Genomic DNA, 12000 nt, shown 5'->3' on the forward strand with positions numbered 1-12000 from the left:
CCTTTTCCAAATACACCTTTTCTTACCTAGATGAAGACACGCATAAAATTCAGGCAGCTAGTTCTGTCTGGGCAAAACCAAAGCAGGGATCAAAGCTGGCCTGCAACAAGCATCCAGTTTTGGCCTTAGCACAATGTTCTGCACTGAAAAGGCAAATCAGCTAGTTGTGCACAATTTACTACTGAAATTTTAAACCCAAGTTTGCAAGCCATTTGAGAGCCATGACGGACAAGAACTGACTTCAAGAAATTGAACAGCAGTTGTCAGAATTGGGAAGACAGCATTTTTACAAAAAACAACGTAACAAAAATATCAAAGAGCAATTTTATTTAGCTTATTTGGCACAAAACTTACAAGAACAGTTTTGTTCCCTTCTTCAATTTAGTACAACTAGCAAGGAAAAAAGGCATACTAATACATTTAATAAGCTGTACAGCAAGTGAAATGTGGAAAGAGGCACCAGAAAGATCTACCAAAAATCAAAGTGCATGAAAAATACCTACTCTGAGCGCCTCACGGTATTGTATTAAGGCACCACTCCTTTAGAAGGTTTACTGAATACATCAAGTGTGCAACGTCTTGGTTTGGAATGTAAGAGTCCTTCAGCCTGTATCGGAACTGGATACTGCAACCTCTGAACAGAACAACGCTTCTCCTTATAAGTGTTTAAATGGAGAGACCTCTTTCTGCCCAACATCATCTCTCAGCCAGGAGCGTCACTGTCATATGCCTTGAAAAAGCCAACACAGTTATCAGAGCGACCATTTTACCTCAGCGTTTTAAGCTGTAGTGTACACCAGGCCTATGAATTCTTTACAATGGTTTTATAGAAAAGAAGTGCTGCAGAGACAAAAGTGACATGGGACATATCAGTAACTATGTTTAGATAATTTATCAAAAGAACACTTAAGGACTTCCTGGAGTATCTCTTAAAAAAAATAATCAAAATCTGAATAGTGTTATAATCCAGAATAATTAAATACACTTCTTAACAGAATATTACAAACCTTCCTTTAGGACTAGCAGTCAAGTCTGACAAATTCCACAAGACTTCAGGAACTTTAAGTAGAAAAAGCCTGACATTAGAGTGGTTAAGTGGTTTTCATAGTTGGAAACACTTAATCCAAGTACCTGTAACTGCAAGTCACGCTATACTGGTGTGCATATATATGCACACACTGAAACAGCATGACAAGAGCCAAACAGACAAGTTGGTTTGTTGTGGATCCTGCCCATCGCTGCTCTTAAGTACTACAGAAGTTACACGAGGTTTATTTCAGCATCTTCATTAAGAACTATTCTTTTAAAAATCAAACTGCTTCAGTTACAAGAAGAGGTACCACAGGCCAGATTCATATCTAGTGTAAACAGGTTCCAAACAATCAAACAGAAGTTGCATCCACTTCTTACTAGCTTTGACTTTGGTTTTTGCTGCTCAACTGGATCACCAGTCTCCTTTACTTGCAGGAAGAAGTTTGAGAAGAAATCAATGCCCATATCAAAACTTAAGTAGGAACCAGTAAATGCAGAATATTGTATCAAACCATTGTACAACACCTCTACTGTAGAGAGTTTCAAACATCTCAGGAGCTTGAGACTGCTTAACCTGAACTCTGGAAAAGCACAATTCTCTATGGACATGCAAAGGCATTTAAATATGAACCCCAGGTGTTACAATATTTCATTTTTCGTCCTCTTATGGTGTAGACCTCAAGAACACAACTGTGTGTCCTACTATAAAACCAAAGCACCCTTAGGCATTAAAAAATTCTAAACAGCAAGGGCTGAAAAGAGGAGCATCTGGAAGTGATCTACACATTATAGAGCATGGTGTTTCACAAGTCTCAGAACAGTTCAGTTCATACTGTCAGGGTAACTTTCCCCCCACCTTTGCCCCAGTACAGAGCCATAGTTTTCAGTAACTCTTTTACCCCTGAATTATCTGCTACCACACATAAAACATGCCACAGAAGTGGCAGTCAGGGCTAAACATTTAATAACATGTCCTTTTTGTCCTTTATTAACAATTACAACCAGCAGAAAGAAAAACTATTCACTTAACTCATTTATTTCATGATTTGTATGTAAGTCATGTAGCAACTTAACATTGGTGTTACACATTTGTGCTTCCATTCTCTGGCACTTGGAGGAAGAATTCATTTCCAGATAATCACATCTTGCTGAAGCATTCCTTTGCATTTGTCCAAACTTGAATTCCCTTTAAAAAAAAAGTTAAAAATCAATAGGTGGAAATGCACTTTGTTTGCAAACCTCATCAACAGACTTTCTTCTACAGAAGACTACAAAAGAGTCCCACAGAACTTGACACAAGATTAAGGCCAAGACCACAGCGGAATTGGACCACACCCACCGCCTATTTTATATATATATGTATAAAATACACAGAATTAACATGTCACTCAGAGTAGGGCAGAGTATGCAGGAGGTTTTACACTAGTGACTTCCAACCTTCTATGACTGCAATGTTCCTAGTTATTGAAAGTTTGCATCTGATCCCCTGTGAGACGACAAATACAACAGCCTGGCCTTTCACAAGCTAAACGTACCTTTTTGCACATGCTAATCTGCATAACAGCATAGCTTATAAGCGCCTCCTTCAAATCATGATTCTTTTGCTCTTTAAACCGTTCAATGTCAGCCCAGGCACTTTTCACAAAATCTCTGGAATTAAAAGCAATTTTTGTGTTACTAAGTGTTTTACATGTTCCACCTTCAGCTTATCTTCCTTCCTCTGGACCCTCAGCAGAGAAGCTACGTATGACAAAGCACTCCATCCTTCAGAGAGTAAACCAAGTCCTATAATTATGCATCCCACAGTATCCTCATTTTATAACTGGTACTGCTACCTAATTCTCCATCATCATCTTAAGGTTTTTAAACTAAAGAATCAGTTTCACAGGATATGTCAGGTTGGTTGTTTGGTTTTGGCTTCTCCCCCCACCAGTAAGCATCACTGCCATAGAACCAGCATAATTCAGAACACACTTTTTTCCTCAGATTCTGTTGGGGTGGCTAAGTATCTTTATGCTAATATTCAGCACACAGCATCGCACATTTCTTTTTCAATTGTCAAGTCAGAATCTCCGTCTTTCCAACAAGAAAATTCACTTGTCATCAGGATTTGAGACACTCAAGTACAACAAACATTTACAATGCAAATTTGTAATAAAATTACAATAATAAAAATAATTTAGGAATTAATTTTGTTGGTTCGGTGATATGTCTTCATGTCTCCTTAACTAAAATGGAGGTAGATTTCTGTAATTCATAGCTTTCATCTGTGCTGGACTACACATACAAGGCAAGTATTCACTTGAAAATTGTTTCCAGAGCTACAAAAGCCCATCTCCAGAATTCTGTCAAAATGATTAAGAAATTGCATTTACAGAGTCTTGCTGTTCTGAACTACTCATGAACTAGTCTTATCTTTCCAGCTCTAATGCTAACATATTAGAAGATACCACATTTGCCCCTTGTGTTATATGATGAACGTGTTCCGACACAATCATGCTGCTTTAGGAACGTTAGTTCCTTTTTCACGTTTGCATTCCTGAAGAAGATTTCATTAGAGCACCAAGCAGCAGTTTCTCAAAGACAACTTGCCAGAACTTCTAATCTCTTTCAAACAGGAGTCAGTTGTCCCCCATATGAGAAGCTGGGGAGTATGAGCTCAGGACCCATACACATAAACCAAACTAAATACTGTATTTGAAGCAAATCAGCTTTTGAGTCTTAGGCTATTCAGCTGCAGACCTACAAGCCCACCTGCTAAATATATTACAAGTTGAACGTAAAAGCATGCAAGTCAGCCATTAGAGTGGGCTCAGTAACTGGGAAAGTCATCAGGCTTACATAAGCCATACACTCAGACCAGAAGCTAACTGCGTGTACTGCACTTTATTTCACAACTTGCAGCTGACAGGAGCTTTTATAGACAGCTCATAAACACCAAGAATATATTAAAAACACTTATAAAATGCAAACACCTTCAAGAACATCCAGTTAAGGACTTTTGCTAAAACAAGCCCTGCGTTTTCTTTGAAAAAGTCAAGCCCATTTACCTGCCCTCCAGATTTTTAGACTTAAGTTGTTCTTCACCTTCCTGTATCTGTTCTTCTAGAACTTTTATCTTGGCTTCCCTCTGCTCAGGAGTTTCCTGCCCAAAGAGCTTGCTGGTCATCCCTTTCAGGGAGAACGTTCTCACAGTCTACAAAAAACAAAGACACTCGAGGTTTGGGATTCCTGAGCACAACCACAAGACATTATGTGACTTTTCACCAGCATTTGGTCTTATTCTTATTAGCAGCTTTTTTTTTTGCTTTAACTTCCATTTTGTGAATTAAATTTTCATTGATTTGATGGGTAGCTATGGGAGGTTTGATGGCTTGCATTAGACCGAGCAAAGTCGGGAGGAAGTAATCTGACATTCAAACTTTAAGACTGGTCTGTGGACTGGACCATAAGTGAGTCTTTCCACGGATACAGATAACCTTTCAGAGCAATTTTCCCACTGAAGTAGGAAAGAAACTAAGTCTTGTGTTCTGTATGAGAAAGAAAAGCCATAAATTAGTTCCGTATAGAACATCAATAGACCCAACTGCAATACTAAAAATTCTAAACATTTAAGTTACCACTTTCAAATTATGTTTTAAGTTATGTTATCTTCCAGACACAAAAGGGACTAACACCACGTATCAGTAACTAGCACCTTTCAAAAGGCAGAGGAAGCCTTTCAGAATTCCCAGTGTTTTGATCTTTAGCGTAGAGTTGTTTGTGTTATTCTGCCTCAGGTCATATTTCCTGCAACCCTTTACTTGCTCAGTATTCAATAAAAGAAGTCTGGCACAAACAGTTTATGTCACCAAGATACTTTAAACCTCAGATGCCTACAGTTCATATAACATCACTTCTCATAAGCAGCAGCCAGCTTGTTAGTGCCATTTAAATGTCATTCCAAGTAACTTGGCTCAAATAAAAAATAAATTAAAAAAAAAAAAAAAAAAGAGGCATCTTGGAGAAGAAAGTGGAAAAAGACTCACTCCTGTTGCCAGCTCCTCACACTGCTGTTTCTTAGATGTTAGGTCCTGTGCAGCCATTTCCAAGTCATATTGCATTAGTTCGTGTTTTCTGCAAACTGCCCTGAAAAGTAACGAAAGATCTGTCACACCGTACTTTGTTTTGCTACGTTTTCCTCCACTTAAACTTTACAAATGGCATCATGGTTTTTCTTTTGGCAGGCAGTACATTCAGTTATTTATCGAGCTCAAATTCAACAGCCTTATCACACAATGCGTAACTCTGCAAATGCTGTAGTTAAGCAAGCAAGTTCTTAGTACAGCAGCATTCCGATTCTCTTGAGGCTCATTCCAAGACACTCAGCAATACAAGCCCTACTGCCTACTTAAGGACACCACTGTAAAACAGTTTTATTCAAACTACATTACAGAAAAATCACAACAATAACAAAAGGTGCCTGGAGATGGTACCTGTCACTGCAGCAATGTATCAGTCAATCATAAAATTCTTCACATTTTATTTTTTAAACAATGAAACAAGAAACCGTGCTCCTAGATTCATACAGTGCCTTTCATCTGGAAAAAGAGAAGAGTTTCCTCTGACCACCTGCAGTAAGTCCCAGTCCTGTGTGGGCTGACGATGCTACATCCGTACTCCAATGCCGGATGCACATTCGTCTCCCAGGAGAGGCTGCTAGTGCTCTGGGTTCCCACACAGCAGCCATCACACTCGCCAGCCCAATCCTCTACAGCATTACTGGACCTCTCCAAGAGGTTCAGAGCCAGCCAATGGACAGCACACTAGTTTTAGGCACAATCTTACAGCATAAAGCAATATACTTTTGTATTCATGCTTGTAAGGGAGGACTGCCCTTATTATAAAGGCTAACTTCAAAAAAACCCACCACAAACAAAAAAGTCAGGATTTAGATGCACAATACTGTACAGCAGATGAAAGTTACATAGGGCACTTTGAAACTTGCTGGAGTTTGCAATGGCTGTAGCTGTTCTGTTAAGCCTATCTCATTTGAACCGTGAAGCTTTCAGCACTTTGGGGTACCTACACCAGAAGTCAAGGCAACAGATTAACCAGAGGAATAAACAGCATTACCTTCCAGAGCATACCAACTTTAACATTTCTTTCATTTCACTATTGATCAGCTCAGTTCTAATTTGTATTGCTACCCACATGGCAATCAAATACAAGTAAGCAAAATAAAATGTGACAAGACGGAGATCCCACAACATTGAAATTTCCACTTCTCTGAGAACAGAAGAGAATACCAAACTAATTTCGACATAACCACAATGTTAGAGGAAAGGACTACAGCTTCCATTTGAGCCATACGCTTCTGTACATACCGTAGTGCTTCTGCGTAGAAGAGATATTCTTTCAGCTGATCTGCGTAATGTTCCTCTTCTTCCAATATGTCGTCAATAGAAGCTGCATATCTGGTAAAAGACAGCCGTGGTTAAATATAAAGTTCTTTAATTTAACCTTTAAGGACTACACATACAGGAACAAGGGAGGACACCTGTTTGACAGAAACTCCAGAGTAAGAGTGACAACCACTTCCAAAAAAGGTTTTTCCTTTGTTTCTAATTAAACTCCAAATCAGCTAATGTAAATGTTCCTGCAGACCCGTTTGTTTGGTTGTTACTACGAGTCTTTTCACAAGTACAAAATCTATCATAAGTTTCTTGTTGAAGATGAAGCAGTTTTTCCTTACGTGAAAGAAAAACAATTTATACCTTTTCTTCAGTGGGCTGTCAATAGGCAGTGCACAAGGCACGAGAGGCGTGCAGAAGAAATCCTGCAAGGCTTAATGCATTAAGGCACAGGAACATGAAACATTGTATCTTCTGAAAAGCAAAGAGGCTGCTTTCATTGTTCTTTATTCAGCCGGAATATGACAGAACTCACAGTGGTGCTCTGAACACCATGACATTAAGTCCTTCAGTTCCTTGAAAGTCTGTTGCTTTGCCTGCTGTGTAAGTCAGGCATATCAATTCAGAGCAACGAGAAGCTGAAACCTTCCTTTTATGGAGAAATCCAAGTACAAGGGCTTGGGCTAACTCTGCAGCTCTTGCATTCAGTTAAAAGCTTTGCCATTTAGGCTAATGTCCCCTAAAAATGGCAAAATGCACTTTTTCTAGTTTATATTGCTTTTTGGACAATTCAAGATGACCATGCTTTGATACATTTGCAGGGGAAGACGCACAGCTAAGAGGTAACTGCACATCTCACTTGGCACAGTGGCAGAAATAGGATGCCACCGTAGCCCACATGCCAACGGAGATAACCGAAGGAATGAGATCCCATCACAAATGCCTTCATCTATTCTGCTAACTCTGTCTGGATTCTCAAGCACGTTGCAATCCCTTGCATAGATGCAGGCTCTCTGAAGCAAGCATATGTCCATGCTTGTATAGTCATGAGCACAATGTGACCCAAATGTCAATTACAGCACCTCCGGGCTTTGAATTTTTGCAAGGTCTTTGGATTTGTCCCTCTCTCCAGAAGTGGCAGTGTCCCAAGCTGAAACTGAACTGGTAACATAACCTGGAGGAGAACAAGAAATCCATCCTGCAAGCTCCAAAAGTGACAACAAGGTCACTTAAGAGTCCTGGGAATCTGAGAGAGGTACTCCTGCTGGAATTTATCATTCCCTCAGGCCTGCTCAGTGGGGCATGCAAACTAAGGCTCCTCAAAGTGGGAGCAGCTACTTGCAAGACAACTAGAAAAATGGGAAGACCGAGGAAGAGCTGTAGGCATGCCAGTTTGTTCATCAATCTTATGTTTGCAAGCAAGATGAGTTGTTTTGATGCTCCATGAAATCAGACATGGCACATCCAGGAAAAGCCTTACCAAGGCTATTGCTGATAAACAGGCATAACATACGAAGTGACCAGCAACAGCAGATCAGTTTAAGTAGAAGGGATAAAAATTGGCAGAACAAGAATTCACATTATGAATCAAAGGAACAAGTCCAAACTGTTGAAAAATATACTTGTTCTGAAAAAATCCTGCAGCCATCTAGGTCATGAGTGACCTTACCCTCTCTATTTTTAAGTTCTGAAGTGCAATAATTTTTAGTATAGTGGTTAGCTTTCTCAAGGCAGCAGATGGCCCACATTTCAGTTTCAAGTAAGTTCAAGTTTAGAGCAGTGCTGGAGTTCATCTGTGTTAGAACATCTCTCCAAAAACGAAACGAAAAATGCACTAAACAGAAATCTACCTTACCTAGACAGGGTTTTCATAATGACACTTAAGTTTGATTCGGGGGGGGGGGGGGGGGGGGGGGTGCGGAAGTAGTAAGACAAGCTGTATTACTGACTTCCTAAGCTGAAGTTTAACTACTGGTTTGTCCTAAACAGATAGGTAAACGAGGGAAAGTCTTAAGGAAAAACACTGCAGTAAGTTCTAAAGGTACCTAACATGTTCCCATTTCATGGGAATCGTCAACTAAACCTCTGCTTTAGTTTAGACTGATTCCACCTGCAGTGACAGTCTAGTTCATACAGAGATAAAGGGTCACTCATTAATAGCATAAAGGACAGAAGTCAAAGGTCTGGCATTTTTTTCTTTCATCTTTTAAATGCTAGAATTACAGCCATTCACTTGAGCTCTCAGCATACTCTGTTGTTTTCTATCAAGCCTCATCCTGTTATACAGCACACACCCAGAGAACCTTTGGGATGCCTTCTCCAAATATTAAGCGGTTTTAGATCATACCAAAGAATAACAACTCAAAAGTTTAAATAAACATCTAGTAAAGACTACAGCATATGGGGTAGATAGAGAATAATTAAATTAGGCTTGAAGTTTAACATCTATATTAGGCAGCCTTCCTGAAGTTGCTTTCTGTTGCAAACTCCTGCCTAATGTTATGGGAAAGGTAACTGGACTGGTAAATTATACTTCCAAGAGATCAGAGATATGAACCTTTCTGGTAGGAGACCACATGGGTCACTGAATGAGTTCCTGGATCTCACAGCTGCTGCTTCTTGCTTGCTTGTCACTAGAAGATTATTGTTGCACAAGAGTGCCGGAGCAGAAGAGATGACAGACAACGAATGCTACCTCGGACTTCATGCAGTGCTTAAAGTTACCCAGCAACTCCCTGCCATTACTCCGGATCTTTAACCCTAACTGTGTTACAAACAGAAATACTAAACATCTTGGATGTGTGGAAAGGGTTCAGCCTCCTGACTTAGAAGTGAGACCCTCTTCTTCTAGTGGATTACACGTTTCTAGGTGTTAGACATCTTAGCGTGGTGTATCTGAACCACCAAAAACCTACTTGTGCCTCCTTAACTCCTCTACATTATACCATGTTTTCATAATCTCTTCAATTTCTGCATACTGCAGTAGCTGCTTAACATTGTATGCAGCTCTACTTCAATTATTTTATTCTGAAAGCAGAATGCATTCTCCATTTCTTTATTCTCTCCAGAGCCCTCCACCTAAAAAAAAAATAAATATAGCTTGCTTTAGGTGCAGTCCACCATGTTACTCAAAACACAGAAGTGTGAACAGATTATTCAGAGGGGTTCAAATTCTTAAAGATCTGATAAAAACAGAATTATTCTGAAGAAGCTGAAGGCAGAGTTTGGCATGTCCCTTCAAACCCTTCCACATGACAAGGCAGTAGTCAAACCACCGACAACCACCAGGTAGTAGCAAATATGTAAATCTGCACTGCAAACTAAACCAGATAAAGTGTAACTTGTGTGGAAGTAAAGTTATCAGTAAACGTATTGTGCGAAGAAGTGTCAAACAGCTTCCACCTCCTGCTGGAGTTGTTACTTATCTGCACCGCACAATTACAGAAGAGCAATCAGAGTGATGAGAAATTAGTTTCACTTACTATATATGACTACCTGAAAAGCAGAAAGCACTAGCCTACAGTATCACTTCTGAGAGCACTCTGAAGTGCTAGACTCTTATTTTGAAGGCTGTGCTTCATGGACTCTGCCAAGAAGATGCAAAGAGGGAGGATTCTCTGCTTTATTACATCCAGTCAGTATTGGTTTCAAGAATCCATTGCAGTTTTGGTGTTCATTAATTAAATTTCTTAACTCTCTGTAATTAAGCCCAAATCTGTGTACCATCATTGCATGGTACAAAACGCTGCTATCAAAACCAAACAGATCTCATCAGGTCTGCAGTACATTAAAGTTGTATTCCACCAGTTGCTGGCATAGAAGCTTAAATGAAAAACTGGAAGAATTCCAAACACTTCTACAATTTCAAAATAATAATAAAAAAAGAAACCCCTCTGGTTCTCCTGAGACTTTTTGAGCTACTTAATACAGTACATGGATGCTAGAATTGCGCCCGCATCCAAATCACAGAAACACTGTATACCTAAAAACAAAGCACCCCCAACTTTCTCTACTTGTATGTACTTTGGGGTTGAGGGAAAAGAGAGGAAAGAGGGAGAGTTCTACATCTGGCTTACATCAAACTATCAGATATTCAGTCAGTACTTACACATCCATGTGGTGGCCAGCACTCTGCAACCCATCCCCCATCTCCTTTTCTATTGCACTCCACTCACTGTAGGAAAAACAAACGAGAAACATCACACATGAAGGGTAAGGGAAGTTAATAAGCTGCATCCTGTATATAGTTTCTTTCCAGGTGACACCTGAATGGAAACTGCCTCAAAGTTAGACTTGGCCAAACTGTTTTCTTTCTCTAAGGAGCAACACTGACAATGTGGCCAGGCTATTTACAGCACTGTTAAACAATTGTCCCTGACACCTAAACTCATCCTTACAAATATACTTAGTTTGGGATTGGCTCTGAGCAGAAAAAAAGAGTCTTGTTTAAATAGCTAAAATTCAATTTAAGGAAAGCACACACACAAAAAAGCCCACCAGAAAATCCTAAACCCTAGTACCTAAAATAAAGGGGGCGGGGGAACGCACATGCAGAGTGGGGACAGGACAGGACAGGGATGACAGGACATAAAGGAACTCTATAACAGAATTACAGACTTGACTCTAACATGCTCATCACGAGCAAGCTAAGCTTTCCAGACTTGCAACATATCAGACTGAAGCCTCTCATTCAAAAACCCAAAAGGTAGGATTTGACATTTGCAAGCATTTTACTGCTCCTGAAACTGTTTGTTGTATGTTGTTTTCTGTCTATATAGTAGACTGCCGTTTAGTTCTATTCATTAAAAAAAAAAATCAAATTACAACTGTCTCATTACTGTAACTACCTATTCACATTAGGGAGATCATTTAGATAAAGAAGGAAATAGAGCTACAATAAAGATAGCATGAGACTTGTTCTGGCCACCCATGCATGTACACTGCAATTTTAATTGCGTTCTCAGCTTTGTGAAACCTTACGAGATTTCTTAGTTACAAGAATTACACCCACAACTCTTTACAATAAAAAAGAAGAGGGTCCCCCTATATTTCACATAATTTATGTCTAAAGCATCTATACTGTCCTTCATTTTTTCATAAACATTCCACTCTGCTGATGTTGACATTTGTTTGTCTTTGTGTTATTACAGAACTACACCTAATTTCATTTTAAAACCCCCAATGAGAAAGACATCTGCAATCCATTAACCCAGAGAATTAAATTTAGCACTTGAACAGTGTGTAGAAGCAGGAGGTTTCCCTTAACCAGAAGTTTAGATTCTTTAATTCTCCAGCGAGATGGAAAACTTGAGCATGTAATTCACTCATATAAATCAAAAAAAGATTGGCAAATTCACTTTAAAAAGGTACAAACATTGGATATAGTTGTTGATTTTTAACTATTACAAGGACCTAAAAGCTTTTCAAAGACAACTGCATGAAAATAGGTAGTACATTACTTTCTGAAGAAACAGAATGCCAACACAACAGCAAAAGCCCCCAAGATCTGGGATACGAAACAAAGAGCTAAAGTTTTCCACTAGAGACTAAGCTCAGCAGATCCAGAGATCGCTAT

The 12000-nt window shown here is 39.4% G+C and overlaps 1 protein-coding gene across 1 annotated transcript in view; it reads right to left on the reverse strand.

Moving 5' to 3' along the window:
- Positions 1–312: 312 nt before the first annotated feature.
- SNX4 (sorting nexin 4) overlaps positions 313–12000 on the reverse strand; it is a 35226-nt gene continuing 23538 nt past the window's right edge. The window contains 6 exon segments of the mRNA XM_056349441.1: positions 313–2218; positions 2568–2682; positions 4083–4228; positions 5061–5160; positions 6399–6488; positions 10534–10599. Coding sequence (XP_056205416.1) covers positions 2171–2218; positions 2568–2682; positions 4083–4228; positions 5061–5160; positions 6399–6488; positions 10534–10599 — 565 coding nt within the window. The 3' untranslated portion in view covers positions 313–2170.

Source organism: Falco biarmicus, chromosome 8 (genome assembly GCF_023638135.1).
Source record: "Falco biarmicus isolate bFalBia1 chromosome 8, bFalBia1.pri, whole genome shotgun sequence".
NCBI lineage: Eukaryota > Metazoa > Chordata > Aves > Falconiformes > Falconidae > Falco > Falco biarmicus.